We start from the raw sequence: 17,296 nt of genomic DNA, 5'->3' as shown, positions 1-17,296 counted from the left end.
CCTAGTAGCTGGGACTACAGGTGCCTGCCACCACACCCGGCTAATTTTGTATTTTTAGTAGAGACGGGGTTTCACTGTGTTAGCCAAGATGGTCTTGATCTCCTGACCTCAGGCAATCCGCCCGCCTCAGCCTCCCAAAGTGTTGGGATTACAGGCGTGAGCCACCGTGCCCAGCCTTTTTTTTTTTTTGAGATGGAGTTTCAATCTTCTTGCCCAGACTGGAGTGCAATGGCACGATCTTGGCTCACCGCAACTTCCACCTCCCGGATTCGAGCAATTCTCCTGTCTCAACCTCCTGAGTAGCTGGGATTACAGGCATGCACCACCACGCCGGGCTAATTTTTGTATTTTTTAGGAGAGACAGGATTTCTCCATGTTGGCCAGGCGGTCTCAAACTCCTGACCTCAGGTGATCCACCGGCCTCGGCCTCCCAAAGTGCTGGGATTATAGGCGTGAGGCACTGCGCCCAGCCCACAATTGTCCATTCTACTGTTGAAAAGACTTACAGGTTGTTTTTGGTTTTGGTGGTCAGGATATGTTGTGCTCGAGTCATTTGTGCCCAACGTGGCCTACACACTTCTAGTAGGTCTATACCAAGAGGTGCAAGTGCTGGGTTTGCTTCTCTTTCACTCCTCTTGTGTGTGCAATTTTTCCTTTTTTTTTTTTTTGAGACAAGGTTTCCTTCTGTCACCCAGGCTGGAGTATACTGGCGTGATCTCGGCTTACTGCAGCTTCAATCTCCTGGGCTCAAGAGATCCTCCCACCTCCACATCCTGAGTAGCTGGAATTACAGGTGGGTGTCACCACGCCCGGCTAATTTTTGTAATTTTTGCAGAAATGGGGCTTCACCATGTTGCCCAGTCTGGTCTCAAACACGTGGGCTGAAGCAATCAGCCTGCCTCAGCTTCCCAAAGTGCTGTGATTACAGGTGTGAGTGACTGAGCCCGGCCTCTTTGGGATTTTCTACAAAGATGATCATGTTTTCCATAAACAAAGACAATTTTATTTATTCCTTTCCAATGTGTATACCTGCTTTCCCTTGTTTTATTGCACTAGCTAGGACTTCCACTATGATGTTGAATAGGAGGATAAGAAATGACACCCTTGCCTTGTTCCTACCTTAGGAGGAAATTATCTGGTTTTTTTTTGAGATGGAGTCTCGCTTTGTTGCCCAGGCTGGAGTGCAGTGGCGCAATCTTGGTTTGCTGCAACGTCTGCCTCCAGGGTTCAAGCATTTCTCCTGCTTCAGCCTCCCAAGTAGCTGGGACTACAAGCACGTGCCACCACACCCGGCTAATTTTTGTATTTTTAGTAGAGATGGGGTTTCACTATGCTGGCCAGGCTGGTCTCAAACTCCTGACCTCTTTTTTTTTTTTTTTTTTATTGATCATTCTTGGGTGTTTCTCGCAGAGGGGGATTTGGCAGGGTCATAGGAAAATAGTGGAGGGAAGGTCAGCAGATAAACAAGTGAACAAAGGCCTCTGGTTTTCCTAGGCAGAGGACCCTGCGGCCTTCCGCAGTGTTTGTGTCCCTGGGTACTTGAGATTAGGGAGTGGTGATGATTCTTAACGAGCATGCTGCCTTCAAGCATCTGTTTAACAAAGCACATCTTGCACCGCCCTTAATCCATTTAACCCTGAGTGGACACAGCACGTTTCAGAGAGCACAGGGTTGGGGGTAAGGTCACAGATCAACAGGATCCCGAGGCAGAAGAATTTTTCTTAGTACAGAACAAAATGAAAAGTCTCCCATGTCTACTTCTTTCTACACAGACAGGGCAACCATCCGACTTCTCAATCTTTTCCCCACCTTTCCCCCCTTTCTATTCCACAAAACCGCCATTGTCCTCATGGTCCGTTCTCAATGAGCTGTTGGGTACACCTCCTAGACGGGGTGGTGGCCGGGCAGAGGGGCTCCTCACTTCCCAGTAGGGGCGGCCGGGCAGAGGCGCCCCTCACCTCCCGGACGGGGCGGCTGGCCGGGCGGGGGGCTGACCCCCCACCTCCCTCCCGGACGGGGCGGCTGGCCAGGCGGAACTCCTGACCTCTTGATCTGCCTGCCTTGGCCTCCCAAAGTGCTGGGATTACAGGCATGAGCCACCACACGCAGCAACAGATGAAGTATTTTATAAATGTCAATTACATCTAGCTGGTTGCCAGGAGAGGTGGCTCACGCCTGTAATCCCAGCACTTTGGGAAGCCAAGGCAGGCAGATCACTTGAGGTCAGGAGCTCGAGGCCATGCTGGCCAACATGGTGAAACCCCATCTCTAAGAAAAATACAAAAATTGGGCCGGGTGTGGTGGCTCACGCCTGTAATCCCAGCACTTTGGGAGGCCGAGGTGGGCGGATCATGAGATCAGGAGATCGAGACCATCCTGGCTAACACGGTGAAACCCCGTCTCTACTAAAAATACAAAAAAGTAGCTGGGCGTGGTGGCGGGCACCTGTAACCCCAGCTACTCGGGAGGCTGAGGCAGGAGAATGGCATGAACCTGGGAGGCAGAGTTTGCAGTGAGCCGAGATCGCGCCACTGCACTCCAGCCTGGGCGACAGAGCAAGACTCTGTCTCAAAAAAAACGAAAACAAAAACAAACAAACAAACAAAAAAACCCAAAAATTAGCTGGGGTGGTGGCGGGTGCCTGTAGTCCCAGCTACTTGGGAGGCTGAGGCTGGAGAATCGCTTGAACTAGGAGTTGGAGGTTGAAGTGAGCTGAGATCACGCTACTGAACTCCAGCCTGGGCGACAGAGTGAGACTCTGTCTCCAAAAAAAAAAAAAAAAAAAAAGATTCTAGTTGGTTGACGGCACTGTTCAGTTCAACTATGTCCTTACTAATTTTCTGCCTGCACCAGTAAATGTCTTTCTTCTTGCTAGTCTGTTTTTGCCTCACACATTTGATGCTTTGCTGTAGGCACAAAAGCTAATTGAAGATTTTCGTATCTTTTTTTTTTTCCGAGACTGAGTCTCACTGTGTCACCCAAGCTGGAGTGTGGTGGCGTGATCTGGGCTCACTGCAACCTCTGCCTCTTGGGTCCAAGTGATTCTCATGCCTCAGCCTCCCAAATAGCTGGGATTACAGGCCTGTGCCACCACATTTGGCTAATTTTTGTGTTTTTAGTAGAGACGGGGTTTCACCATGTTGGTCAGGCTGGTCTTGAACTCCTTACCTCAGGTGATCCACCCACCTCGGCCTCCCAAAGTGCTGGGATTATAGGTGTGAGCCACTGGGCCTGGTGATTTTTCTATCTTCTTAGAGAACTGACCCCTCTACCATTATGTAATGCCACTCTATTCCTGGCAATTTTCCTTCCTCTGAATTGGCTTTATCTGAAATATAGCTACTCCAAGTTTCTTTTTTTTTTTGAGACGGAGTCTTGCTCTGTCGCCCAGGCTGGAGTGCAGTGGCATGATCTCGGCTCACTGCAACCTCTGCCTTCTGGGTTCACGCCATTCTCCTGCCTCAGCCTCCCGAGTAGCTGGGACTACAGGCGACCACTACCCTGCCTGACTACTTTTTTGTATTTTTAGTAGAGACGGGGTTTCACTGTGTTAGCCAGGATGGCCTCGATCTCCTGACCTCATGATCCGCCTGCCTTGGCCTCCCAAAGTGCTGGGATTACAGGCGTGAGCCACTGTGCCTGGCTCTTTTTTTTCTTTTTTCTCAAGACGGAGTCTTTCTGTCACCCTGACTGGAGTGCAGTGGCGCTATCTCGGCTCACTGCAACCCCCACCCCCCAGGTTCAAGCAATTCTCCTGCCTCAGCCTCAAGAGTAGCTGTGATTACAGGTGCCAACCACCACACCAGGCTAATTTTTGTATTTTTAGTAGAGATGGGGTTTCACTATGTTGGCCAGGCTGGTCTTGAACTCCTGACCTGGTGATCTGTCCGCCTCAGCCTCCCAAAATGCTGGGATTATAGGCGTGAGTCACCGCGCCCCAGCCCCTTCCAAGTTTCTTTTGATTATCTTCATGGTATGTCTTTCTTTAGCCCCTTACTTTCGGTCCATGTCTGTGTACAAGTGGGTTTTTACTTTTTAAAAGTAAAACCTTCAGGCCACCACGCCCAGCTAATTTTTTGTATTTCTAGTAGAGACGGGGTTTCACCGTGTTAGCCAGGATGGTCTTGATCTCCTGACCTCATGATCTGCCCATCTCAGCCTCCCAAAGTGTTGGGATTACAGGTTTGAGCCACCGCGCCACGCCGGGTCTTGCTTATCAAAATCTACTCTAGCCAGGCACGGTGGCTCACAGCAGTAATCCCAGCGCTTTGGGAGGCCGAGGCAGGCGGATTAGCTGAGGTCAGGAGTTCGAGACCAGCCTGATCAACCTGGTGAAACCCCGTCTCTACTAAAAATACAAAAAAATTAGCTGGGTGTGTTGGCAGGCCCCTGTAATCTCAGCTACTTGGGAGGCTGAGGCAAGAGAATTGCTTGAATCCAGGAGGCGGAGGTTGCAGTGAGCCGAGATCCTGCCACTGCACTGCAGGCTGGGAGTGACAGAACAAGGCTCCAACTCATAAAAACAAACATAAAACAAACCCTACTCTGACAGTCTTTTATTTAGGCCATTGACATTTAGCCATGAAAGAAATAGCCTAATATTTACATTTGTTACTGTTTTCATTGTTCTTTGTTCCTCTTTTTGTCTTGCATTTTGGGGGCCAGGTGGATAATTATGGGGAGAAGGGTATGTGTAGATTTTGAGCACCCAAAAGGGTAGATTGTAGTGGACTTTTGTATTTCTCTGGCTGCTTCCTATTTTTGGGAAATTTCCTATTGTGTGCATTTTCACACAAACAGTGCAGTATTAATGCATCGTTTTCCACTGAGGAAATTAAATTGAGCCAACCTCCTTCTCTTCACTCTTCCGGTACTCCCAGGCAGACCTTTGAGTCTTGATCAGATGATGACGTAACAATTAAAACATATTTACAGCAGTGGGCTAGTGGCATTGTTCTGCAGCAACTTGAAAATAATTTTCTTGAAGAAAGCAGACTCCGTCCTGTAGAAATCCTGCCTTGACTTCAATCTGGGTTCAAATCTTAGCTGTTATTAACTCACTTGTGAGACTTCAAATGTCTTCCTGTAACTATCACAAATAATGACATTTTAGGAGAGAATCAGAAAAATCTAGAGATGTATCCCATATTGTCACTAGCGGTGCTACATTGATTAAATCATTTCATTTTTTTTCTTTGAGATGGAGTTTCACTTATTGCCCAGGCTGGAGTGCAATGGTGTGAACTTGGCTCACCGCAACCTCCACCTCCCGGGTTCAAGCTGTTCTCCTGTCTCAGCATCCCGAGTAGCTGGGATTACAGGCCATGTGCCACCATGCCTGGCTAATTTTGTATTTCTAGTAGAGACGGGGTTTCTCCATGTTGGTCAGGCTGGTCACGAACTCCTGACCGCAGGTGATCTGCCTGCCTTGGCTTCCCAAAGTGTTGGGATTACAGGCATGAGCCACTGCACCCGGCCACTTTTTGTTTTTTTTGAGAGGGAGTTTCACTCTTGTTGCCCAAGCTGGAGTGCAATGGCGGGATTTCAGCTTACTGCAACCTCCACTTCCCAGCTTCAAATGATTCTCCTGCTTCAGCTTCCCGAGTAGCTGGGATTACAGGCACCCCGCACCATGCCCAGCTAATTTTTGTATTTTTAGTAGACAGGGTTTCACCATGTTGGCCAAGCTGGTCTTGAACTCCTGACCTCAGGTGATCCACCTTCCTTGGCCTCCCAAAGTGCTGAGATTACAGGCGTGAGCCACCATGCCCGACCAAATCACTTCTCTTCTTTTTTTTTTTTTTTGAGACGGAGTCTTGCTCTGTCGCCCAGGCTGGAGTGCATGATGGGTGCCATCTCAGCTCACTGCAAGCTCCGCCTCCTGGGTTCACACCTTTCTCCTGCCTCAGCCTCCCGAGTAGCTGGGACTACAGGTGCCCGCCACCATGCCCGGCTAATTTTTTTGTATTATTTTTAGTGGAGACGGGGTTTCACTGTGTTAGCCAGGTTGCTCTCGATGTCCTGACCTTGTGATCCTTCCGCCTTCGGCCTTCCAAAGTGCTGAGATTACAGGTGTGAGCCACCGCGCCCGGCCCCAAATCACTCCATTTCTGAGCTTTGGTCTTCATCTTTTAAAATGGGATAATGTAATGTACATAAAAGCAACTCGCTCATAGTAGGTGCTGGTAGGCAAATGAATCAAATTTAGGGTCTTCCTTTTGGTTACCCAAGGCCTTTCATTGGACTGTGAATGGCTAAGAGGTGGCAGGAGAGTCCCTTGGAATGATTTGCTACACAGTGAGCACTGACTGATGTTCACCAAGCACTATCTGGTTCACAGGTGTTCAGTACTGAGATCATCATGGACTAATCCCTGTGACACCAGTCCTACAAGTAACACATACATTCCATGGGAGGGGAGCCTTGCTGTTCATACTTTATCCCCAGAGGCTAGAACAGTGCTTGGCCTACACAGAAGGCACTCCAAATGTAAATATAAGGTGTGTGTTGGGGGGGGGGGGGGGTGGCGGGACATCATACTAGTCTCATTTGCAATTGGGCCCAGCAATAGTGAACACAAGAAGCTGTGAAAACAAAATGAAAAATGAACATGAAAATACCCAGTGTTCTTTCTCCAGTGCACATTCAGAATTCAATAGATGAGTTTCCATCTTTCTTGTTGATTTATCCTCTTTTCATTCAGAATCCAACACAAAAGCATTCAAAAATTGCTGGGAAAAACATGACCAATGGTCCTGTGTACACATGGAATTTCCTTGCCACTATTAACACAGTGCTGAACTTATTTGGTTAGAATCCATGTGCCTTAAACATTTAATGCTCATGATATCTAGTTTATTAAATTTTCAGTTTTTTTTTTTTTTTTGAGACAGAGTCTCGCTCTGTCGCCCAGGCCAGAGTGCAGTGGTGCGATCTGGGCTCACTGCAAGCTCTGCCTCCCGGGTTCACGCCATTCTCCTGCCTCAGCCTCCTGAGTAGCTGGGACTACAGGCGCCCATCACCACACCCAGCTAATTTTTTGTATTTTTAGTAGAGACGGGGTTTCACCGTGTTAGCCAGGATGGTGTCTATCTCCTGACCTCCTGATCCGCCTGCCTCGGCCTCCCAAAGTGCTGGGATTACAGGCGTTGAGACACCGGGCCTGGCAAGTTTATTAAATTACATAAACATGCCTGATGCGGCTGCTCACGCCTGTAATCCCAACACTTTGGGAGGCCGAGGCAGGCAGATCACCAGGTCAGGAGTTTGCGACCAGCCTGACCAACATGGTGAAACCCTGTCTCTACTAAAAGTACAAAAATTAGCCGGGCACGGTGGCTCATGCCTGTAATCCCAGCACTTTGGGAGGCTGAGGCGGGCAGATCACGAGGTCAAGAGATCGAGATCCCCCTGGCCAACAATGGTGAAACCCCGTCTCTACTAAAAATACAAAAATTAGCTGGGCCTGGTGGCACGTGCCTGTAGTCCCAGCTGCTCGGGAGGCTGACAGGAGAGTCGCTTGATCCCAGGAGGCAGAGGTTGCAGTGAGCTGAGATCGTGCCACTGCACTCCAGCCTGGTGACAGTGCCAGACTCCATCTCAAAACAACAAAAAAAAACCTGAAAGAAACAAAATGCCGCAACAAACATCCCTATCCTTATAGGGATAAAATCGGAATAATAAATTGTCATCACTGGAGACCAGCATGAGATCCTCTGAGGCAGTGGGAATTTCACTGGTTAGGTTCATCACCTTGTCATGATGACACGAGAATGGGCCCAGAAAAAGGTTTGGGAAACTCTCCAGAAACTGAGTGAGGTTCCTTGGTTTGGCTGCCTCGTCTGTTTCTGAAATTACACGTTTTCAAAACTCAACTAATTTCCCGTCATCTTCCCCATTCCTCAGATGATGCCTCACCATTGTGTGACTGCTTCCGATAGCTCCTTTGCCAGGACATTTGCCAAGTCTTGCTAATCTTGCCTCTTCTGCTCCCTCCTATCATGGCTTTGATCGAGCAGGCCCCGTATCATCTGGGGTTGCATGCCCTGAACTATTGGGTTCCCTGCATCCAATCCTTCACAATGCTGTCAGGTCTAGAAGCATAACCCTACTCCCCGCACCCTCCTATTCAAATACCTTCAATGTTACCCAGTGCTTACAGGATAAAGGTCAAATTCCTCTTCCTGGTACCTATGGCCCTCTATGACACAATCCATTTTGTTAAACTCTAACTCTCCAGTATCAAACTCCATGTTTCCTGGGCACAGTACCCTGTGCTTTCCCAACTCCATGAAAGCCATGCTCACAGGCTTTCAATAGGAATGCGTCCCACCCTACATCCCCAAAAGGTTCAGCTTAAGTGCTACCTCTGATCCCAGATGAAGTTCTGACTCTGTTCTCTGAATATCCACTTTGCCTTCATCACTAGCAACCAGATCACAAACTCCAGGAGGGCAAGAGACACTCTACTTTTGTATTTCCAGTGCATTCGAAGATTTTGGTCTATAGGAAGCAATGGGACAGTTGTTTTAAGCCTAGGGACAGCCCCCAACAAATTCACAGGCAGCAGTCAAGTGAATCTCCTTTCCCAAGATTTTGCTGCAGCATGTAATGAAAGCCCTCAAGCATCCTCCCTGCTGTGATGCCCCTCAACAGTCCCTCAAGGGCTGAGACCAGATTGGAACCACTGTACTTCTGGTACCTCCTAAAAAGCTAGGCCAAACAAGCAGTGGAAGAATAATTAGGACAAAAGTAATCCAGTAGGCCAGGCGCGGTGGCTCATGTCCGTAATCCCAACACTTTGGGAGGCTGAGGTGGGCAGATCACCTCAGGTCAGGAGTTCGAGACCAGCCTGACCAATATGATGAAACCCCGTCTCTACTAAAAATACAAAAATTAGCCGGAAGTGGTGGCATGTACCTATGATCCCAGTTACTTGGAAGGCTGACAGGAGAATCACTTGAACCTGGTTGGCAGAGACTGTAGTGAGCTGAGACTGCACCACTGCACTCCAGCCTGGGCAACAAGAGCAAAATCTGTCTCAGGAAAAAAAAAAAAAAAAGTCCAGTATAGTTTTCTCCCCCTGGTTTTTGATTAGTTCAGATCTTAACGTGATGAGATCATGATACCGCAGATTCATGGCAATTTCGACAAACAGCACAGAACTCTATATTCATGAACAACTCATCTGGTAACGCTCCAAGTTTCCAAACTGATTCATTCTTCATCAGCCTTGCCATACGTTTCTCAAGAGAAAGGATGATAAATTCCTTGGAAACCTGCCTTTATTCTGTTGGTGAGAAAAATCCTTTAGGAACGTGTTGGTTCCCTAAGATGGGTGATCCCAAGGAACAAAACAGTCATTACACACGAACCTTTTTTTTGAGACGGAGTCTCGCTCTGTCGCCCAGGTTGGAGTACAGTGGCGTGATCTCAGCTCACTGTAACCTCCACCCCCCGGGGTTCAAGCGATTCTCCTGCCTCATTCTGAGTAGCTGGGATTACTGGCGTGTACCACCATGCCTGGCTAATTTTTGTATTTTCAGTAGAGACGGGGTTTCACCATGTTGGTCAGGCTGGTCTCGAACTCCTGACATTGTGATCCGTCTGCCTCAGCCTCCCAAAGTGTTGGGATTACAGGCGTGAGCCACCGTGCCCGGCCTACACATGAACTTCTTATGCTAAGAAAAGACATATCAAGATATATCAGAAAGTACAACTTCAATTCAAACACCATGAAATTTTGTCAAGCAAAAATAGTCTTTATTCAAATTTAATGGAAACAGGGGTCACTATACTTTGCAAGACGGGGAAAAATAAAATTAAAAAAAATTCTTTTCTTTTCTTTTTTAATATAAAACAATATAATCACAATACCAGAATATGGAACTCTACAGTTTATTTCCTATGGGTTACTGCAGGTATCAATTTTCCTCGACTGTGCTATTCACAACTTTGTTAAGTCCAAAAATATGAAACCAAAGTGGTAGGAAACTTAAGACTTAGCACTTTCACTAAATGCATACATCGAAGGGCATCAATTCAAGAGCAAAAATGGTTGAACTCACCATACCTACCTATGTGGTCATTCCAGCCTTAGAGCCGTCCAGGTTACTGAGCTCCCTGTAGGAAAGGCCAGGCCTGAAAGCCAAGGCGTTTTGGATATTCTACTGTGGGCCATGAGTAAAAGGGGATTTTCAAAGAGAAAATTTTTTTCAGTCGAGCAGGAAGGCCTGGTGCCAGGAGGCTTTACTGAGAGGAAGCACTTAGATTTAACAATTATAGACACACCATTAGGGGAGTTAAAAATGTACAGCAGTGACATGTTCTACTCCAATCACTTGTGCTACGGCTACCAAACATGTACAAAAGACTTCTCGGGTAGTTCCAGCTGTGGCCATAGCCAGTTAGGACCTTGAGTGGGACCTAGATCTAGATCGGGAGGGCGATCTGGAAGCAGACCTGGATCTAGACTTGGACCGAGATCGGGTTTTTGAAGCTGACTTTGATCTGGAGCGTGATTCTGATGGAAGGTTTGGTTTCGATTTGGAATTGGATCTCGACCTGGACCGGGTCTCCTGATTGGTGCCAGCATTCTCACTCTCTCCTCGACCTTCCCTCTGGCTGGATTCAGACTTGGCATGTTCCCGCTCCTTTGACACGGAGCGGGATGGAGATCTGGACTGGGAGCGGTCAGTGTCTTCCTTCTTCTTCTTCTTGCTGCTGCCCGCCTTGCTGTCTCGCTTGCTGCCTCGCTTTCTGCTCCTCTCACTCTTGCTGCGGCTGCGACTGCGACTGCGGCTCTCCTCTCTGCTTCTCTTCCTGCCCTTCCTCTTGTCCTTGCTCTTGCTGCGGCTCCTGCTCCGGCTCCTGCTGCCCCCTTTGCTCCTGCTCCGGCTCCGACTCTGGCGGAGGCTCTTCTCCTGGCTCCTGCCCCTGCTCACACTCCCTCGCTTCTCCTCCTCCACTCTCCTCTCCTGACTCCTGCTCCGACTTTTGCTCTTACTTTTATGCCTGCTAGGACTCCGGCTCTTGGGTTTCCCGACATTGTCATTGTTTTGGATCTTCTCTTCAGCTTGGTCTTTGCTCTTGCTGCGGCTCTTGCCAGCGCTATGGCTGCGGCTGCGGCTCTTGTCCTTGCTGGGGCTCCTGCTTTTCTCTTTCTTGCTCCGGCTCCGACTCTGGCTCCGGCTCCGGCTCTTGCTCCGGGAGCGGGAGCCCGACCTGAGGAGACATGGGATACTGTTTGTGTCACATGTGACTTCATGCTAATCAGGAGATAAAAAGACCAAAGAGCATACATGTGAAGTTATACCCCCCCAATATAAAGCATGGCTGGCACTGGCTGAGGATTGTTTTCTGAACCCTCACAATGCCAATCAGAAGCTGGAAAAACTGGCCAGGTGCGGCGGCTCATGCCCATAATCCCAGAACTTTGAGAGGCCAAGGCAGGCGGATCGCGAGGTCAGGAGTTCAAGAGCCAGCCTGGCCAACATGGTGAAGCCCCGTCTCTACTAAAAATACCAAAAATTAGCCAGGCATGGTGGCACACGCCTGTAATCCGAGCTACTCAGGAGGCTGAGGCAGGAGAATCGCTTGAACCCGTGAGGCAGAGGTTGCAGTGAGCTGAGATCGCGCCACTGCACTCCACATTGGGCGACAGTGAGACTCTGTCTTGAGGAAAAAAAAAAAAAAAAAAAAAAAGAAGAAGCTGGAAAAGCAGGAAGACTGGTCACATGATTGAAATCCAAGTGAGGCTGGGCACAGTGGCTCATGTCTGTAATCGCAGTAGTCTGGGAGGACTATTTGAGGTCATGAGTTTAAGATTAGCCTGGGCAACATAGTGAGACCCTGTCTCTAAACAAAAATTAAAAAATTAGCTGGGTGTGGTGGTATGTGCCTGTAGTCCCAACTACTTGGGAGGCTGAGGTGGAAGCTTGCTTGAGCCCAGTGAGGTGAGGCTGCAGTGAGCCATGACTGTACCACTGGACTCCAGCTTGGGTGACAGAGTGTCTCTTTGGAAAAAAAAGAAAAAAAAAAGAAAAAAAACTGAGACAGGGTACAGGCATTCCCTGCTGACCACCTCTACTTATAACATGGAAGACATACCTGGACCGGGATCTACTCTTAGAATGACTGCTTTTGCTGCTGCCACTTCGGCTTCTGCTCTTACGGGAATGTCTGCTTCGAGAGCGAGACCTAGGGGGAGAAAATATTTTTTAATACTTGCTGACAAGAGGCTGCTGATGAGCATCAATCAAGACATATATATATTATATATATATATTTTAGATGGAGTTTCACTCTTGTTGCCCAGGCTGGAGTGCAATGGTGCGATCTCGGCTCACCACAACCTCCACCTCCTGAGTTCAAGCGATTCTCCTGCCTCAGCCTCCCGAGTATCTGGGATTACAGGCATGTGCTACCACGACTGGCTAATTTTGTATTTTTAGTAGAGACGGGGTTTCTCCATGTTGGTCAGGCTGGTTTCGAACTCCTGACCTCAGGTGATCCACCCACCTCGGCTTCCCAAGATGCCAGGATTACAGGCATGAGCCACCGTGCCCGGCCAAGATTTTCAATATGTACAGCACTGGCTGTGTCCAGGCACAAACTCTCTCTTGGGTTCTAGGTCCACAGATGAAGTCACCTGCAAACCTTCCATCTGGATGGTTCACCTGAACCTCTTAGCAGCTCCTGAAATTCTAACTGTCCCCGATACCTGCTCCTTTTGCTGGGCTCCTTATGTGCACTGATGCCACTGTTATTCATACGGTTCCTCGTAACAGAAATCACAGCCATCCTTGACTCCCCCGTCTTTCCCCTATCCCCTTACACACCCACGATCATGCCTCCTGATCTTCGTTCTTTCTACCTCTGCTGCTGCCTCTCTGGGCAAGCCACCATTATCTCTCCCCTTGTTCAACAACCAGCCTTTCTGTGTATACTTTTCCCCTTTACGATCTATTCAACTCACTGTGACGAGAGCTGTTTTAAAGAGACCGACAATCCAAGCTTTACAAAATTTTTTTAATGCATCCAGACTGTAGATTCTTATTTTCTACCAACCAGGACTCCTTGGGAAAATGACTGACTCCAGGCGTAAAGCAGGAAGTACACAAAGATGGGCCTAGACCATCTCATTATGACAGAAAGAGGGAAACTTTCAAAGCTGCCCAGGCACCATCACCCATGAAGTATTCTTGCTAAAAATGTTTAACCTGCATCTCAATCACACCTCTCCAGACCTAACTTCCAGTATATAGGAAGTTCAGGGGATAAGATACAATTTCAATGATACTAAGAAGAAACAGATAAATACAGAATTGTGAGTATTAAAAAACTAAGAAAAATAAGCCAGGCGTGGTGGCTCACGCCTGTAATCCTAGCTACTTGGGAGGCTGAGGCAGTAGGATAGCTTGAACCTGGGACACAGAGGCTGCAATGAGCTGAGATGGTGCCACTGCACTCCAGCCTGGGTGACAGAGCAAGAGTCCGTCTCAAACAAACAAAAAAACCCAAACCTAAGCAAAATAATGTCATGAAGGAACTGCTCCACACTAAAAGCCTGACTACATTAGGTTTTACCTAAAAACCCCTTGTACTACATGACTGCATTAGATCCCGGTTAAGAAAAAACCCAGCTATAAAGACATCCATGGAGTAACTGGGGAAACATGAATATGGCCTGGGCATTTAGTAATTAGATGGAATTACTATTAATGTTCTTAGGTGAAAAAACAGAACTGTGGTTATCCTCATTCTTGGAGACACATGCTGAAGTATTTAGGGGCAAAGTATCATAATTTCTACAACTTACTTTCAAATGCTACAACAAAATAAATGTACAGTGTGCTTGTATACATACATACATACAAAGAGAGAAAAGGCAAAACGCTATCTGTTAAAGCCAGAGGAGGGTATACAGGTGTTCACTAACTATTCTTTCAACTTTTGTTTGAAGAAACCAATTGCAAAAATATCTATTTGAGACAACTAGGGCAGGGTGCAGTGGCTCACGTCTGTAATCTCAGCACTTTGGGAGGCTGAGGTGGGAGGACCGCTTGAACCCAGGAGTTCAAGACCAGCCTGGGTAACAGCAAGACTCCATTTCTACAACAAACAAACAAACAACTGAAAAATTGGAATACAACCTGGATATTACATCATAGTATGGAATTATTGCTAATTTTGCTAGCTGTTATCATGGTTTCTTTTAAAATACTAGAGATACATACTGAAGCAGTTGCAGATGGAATGATAGATGTCTAGACGTGCCTTCAAACAATGCAGCAGGAGGGGGTGATGTGAAACAAGACTGGCAAAATAAAAACTACAGAAGCTGGAGGAGTGGGAGGTGCAATTCAGAGTTCTCCAATGCTTCATATATAAATTTCAAATTTTCCATAATAAAAAGTCAAAAGACCTAAATAACAAAACCTGAAAAGTCTCCAATGACTTCTCACTACTCTTCCATTCTTGCTCTGGCCTAATGGTCAGTATATTTGGTCCTTCTCTGCCTTATCTCAAGCCACTCTTCTCCCGTTACCTCTCTATATTAGCTTCTCTACTCTGGAAAACTTTCTCCTGCCCCCAGGCCTTCAGAAACACCCTTTTCTCTGTTAGATAGATAGGCATTTTCTCGACGGGCACGGTGGCTCAAGCCTGTAATCCAAGCACTTTGGAAGGCCGAGGTGGGCGGATCACCTGAGGTCAGGAGTTCGAGACCAGCCTGCCCAACATGGTGAAACTCTGTCTGTACTAAAATTACAAAAATTAGCCAGGCATGGTGGTGTGCACCTGTGATCCCAGCTACTCAGGAGGCTGAGGCAGGAGAATCGCTTGAACCCGGGAGGTGGAAGTTGCAGTAAGCCGAGATTGTGCCACTACACTCCAGCCTGGGTGACAGAGTGAAAGAAACTCCGTCTCAAAAAAAAAAAAAAAAAAAGAAAGAAAGAAAGGCATTTTCTTCTGCTCACCATCTCTCTGCCTTATTCATTAGGGCTCAGTTCTACAGCATGTCCTTAGGGAAGCTGTTGCCAGCTCTCTAGACTAGTTGTGCTGTGTGCATTTTTTTGTCACAATAGCACGGTTTATTCAATACTCATCTTCTACGCTAGACTGAGTTTCAGGGGGGCAAGGACCATATTTGTCTTTTTTTTTTTTGAGACAGAGTCTCTTTCTGTTGCCTAGGCTGGAGTGTAGTGGAGTGATCTCTGCTCACTGCAACCCCTGCCTCCTGGGTTCGGGTTTAAGCGATTCTCCTGCCTCAGCCTCCCTAGTAGCTGGGACCACAGGCGTGTGCCATCATGCCTGGCTAATTTTTTTTACTTTTGTATTTTTAGTAGAGATAGGGTTTCATCACGTTGGCCAGGCTGGTCTTGAACTCCTGACCTCAGGTGATCCACTCGCCTCAGCCTCCCAAAGTGCTGGGATTACAGGTGTAAGCCACCGCGTCTGGCCATTTGTCTTCTTTACAAAGCCTTTCCAATGCTTAGCCCAGTGCCTGGCCTGTTCAGGTGCTAAGTAAGACAAAATTGCCATGTGTGCCCTCAACCAAGGTAGTAGGATCTAGGGGTCCCAAGAAGAAATGTGAAAGGTGGCCTCTGATTTCCATTTTTTCTTTTTTTTTTGAGACGGTGTTTTGCTCTTGTTGCCCAGGCTAGAGTGCAACGGTGCGCTTGGCTCACCACAACCTCCGCCTCCCAGGTTCAAGCAATTCTCCTGCCTCAGCCTCCCGAGTAGCTGGGATTACAGGCATGCACCACCACGCCTAGCTAATTTTTTTGTATTTTTTCAGTAGAGACGGGGTTTCTCCATATTGAGGCTGGTCTTGAACTCCTGACCTCAGGTGATCCGCCTGCCTTGGCCTCCCAAAGTGCTGGGATTACAGGCGTGAGCCACTGCGCCCGGCCTCTGATTTCCTTTTTTGAGATGGAGTCTCACTGTCGCCCAGGCTGGAGTGCAATAGTGCGATCTCGGCTCACTGCAACCTCTGCCTCCTGGGTTCAAGCGATTCCCATGCCTCAGCCTCCTGGGTAGCTGGGACTACAGGCACGTGCGCCACCACACCATTTTTTTTTTTGAGATGGAGTTTCGCTCTTGTTGCCCAGGCTGGAGTGCAATGGCACAATCTTGGCTCACTGCAACCTCTGCCCCTACTGGGTTCAAGCAATTTTCAAGCAATTTTTCTGCCTCAGCCTCCCGAGTCACTGGGATTACAGGCACCCACCACGCCAAACTAAATTTTGTTATTTTTAGTAGAGACAAGATTTCGCCATGTTGGCTAGGCTAGTCTCGACTCCTGACATCAGGTGATCCACCCACCTCAGCCTCCCAAAGTGGGATTACAGACATGCGCCACAGCGCCCAGCATTTTTGTATTTTTAGTACAGATGGGGTTTCACCATATTGGTCAGGCTGGTCTTGAACTCCTGACCTTGTGATGTGCCCACCTTGGCCTCCCAAAGTGCTGGGATTACAGGCGTGAGCAAGGCCTCTGATTTCTAAGAGAAGGGACTTCTATTTGTACTCATGACCTAAGAGTTCAAGAGTTTTACAAATAAATGTTCAGTTCAAAATTCTAAGTTATTGAACCAGATGGAATCATGTTATTAAGAACTCAACAGGAAAATGTAAATAAATTATCTATGTGCTCACTAATGAATTTATGATGAGCTCCAACACACAAGACATCAACAGTACCTTGAATGACTCCGGCTTCTGGAGTAGGACCGGCGTCGTCTGGAACCTGGCTTGTCTTCGACTAATCTGATTTTTCTCCCATTGACTTCAGTTCCATCCAACTTTTCCAAAGCTCTTTTCATATCAGAATAAGATACAAATTCAATCACCCCTTCATTTTTGCGTCCCTTGTGAGCATCTGCATAAGTCACTTCTCCTGCCTGACGCATATAATCCTGAAGAAAAAAAAAAGTGTGACTACATTAGGATATGTTTTGCTAAAATATCTAATGCAATCATCTGAGTGAATTTTTCCTTTAAGAAATGCCAGCATTCCGCAGAATAAAGTTTACTCTTAAATATTTTCATCTACCCATCAATCATGTACTGAGGTTCTTTAAAGCACCAGCCATATTAGGTGGGTGGGAGAGACAATAAATACACATTAAATTGTTCCTTTAAATAAAGTTTTGGGGCCAAGTGTGGTGGCTCATGCCTGTAATCCCAGCACTTTGACAAGCTGAGGCGGGAGGATTGCCTGATCCCAGGAATTCAAGACCAGCCTTGACAACACAGAAGACCCTATCTCTACAAAAATTGAAAAAATTAGTCA

General features: G+C 47.4%; 1 protein-coding gene across 1 annotated transcript in view; it reads right to left on the bottom strand.

The window, feature by feature from the left end:
• Positions 1-9,740: 9,740 nt before the first annotated feature.
• SRSF4 (serine and arginine rich splicing factor 4) overlaps positions 9,741-17,296 on the bottom strand; it is a 34,089-nt gene continuing 26,533 nt past the window's right edge. The window contains exons 4-6 of the mRNA XM_019013836.4: positions 16,705-16,919; positions 12,109-12,198; positions 9,741-11,223 (exon numbers count right to left, since the gene is read on the bottom strand). Coding sequence (XP_018869381.1) covers positions 10,407-11,223; positions 12,109-12,198; positions 16,705-16,919 — 1,122 coding nt within the window. The 3' untranslated portion in view covers positions 9,741-10,406. The remainder of the gene's footprint in view (positions 11,224-12,108; positions 12,199-16,704; positions 16,920-17,296) is intronic.

This window comes from Gorilla gorilla, chromosome 1, assembly GCF_029281585.2.
Source record: "Gorilla gorilla gorilla isolate KB3781 chromosome 1, NHGRI_mGorGor1-v2.1_pri, whole genome shotgun sequence".
In the NCBI taxonomy this organism is placed as follows: domain Eukaryota; kingdom Metazoa; phylum Chordata; class Mammalia; order Primates; family Hominidae; genus Gorilla; species Gorilla gorilla.
The sequence above is the reverse complement of the archived record's forward strand: the minus strand, read 5'-3'. Positions and strand labels throughout refer to the sequence as shown.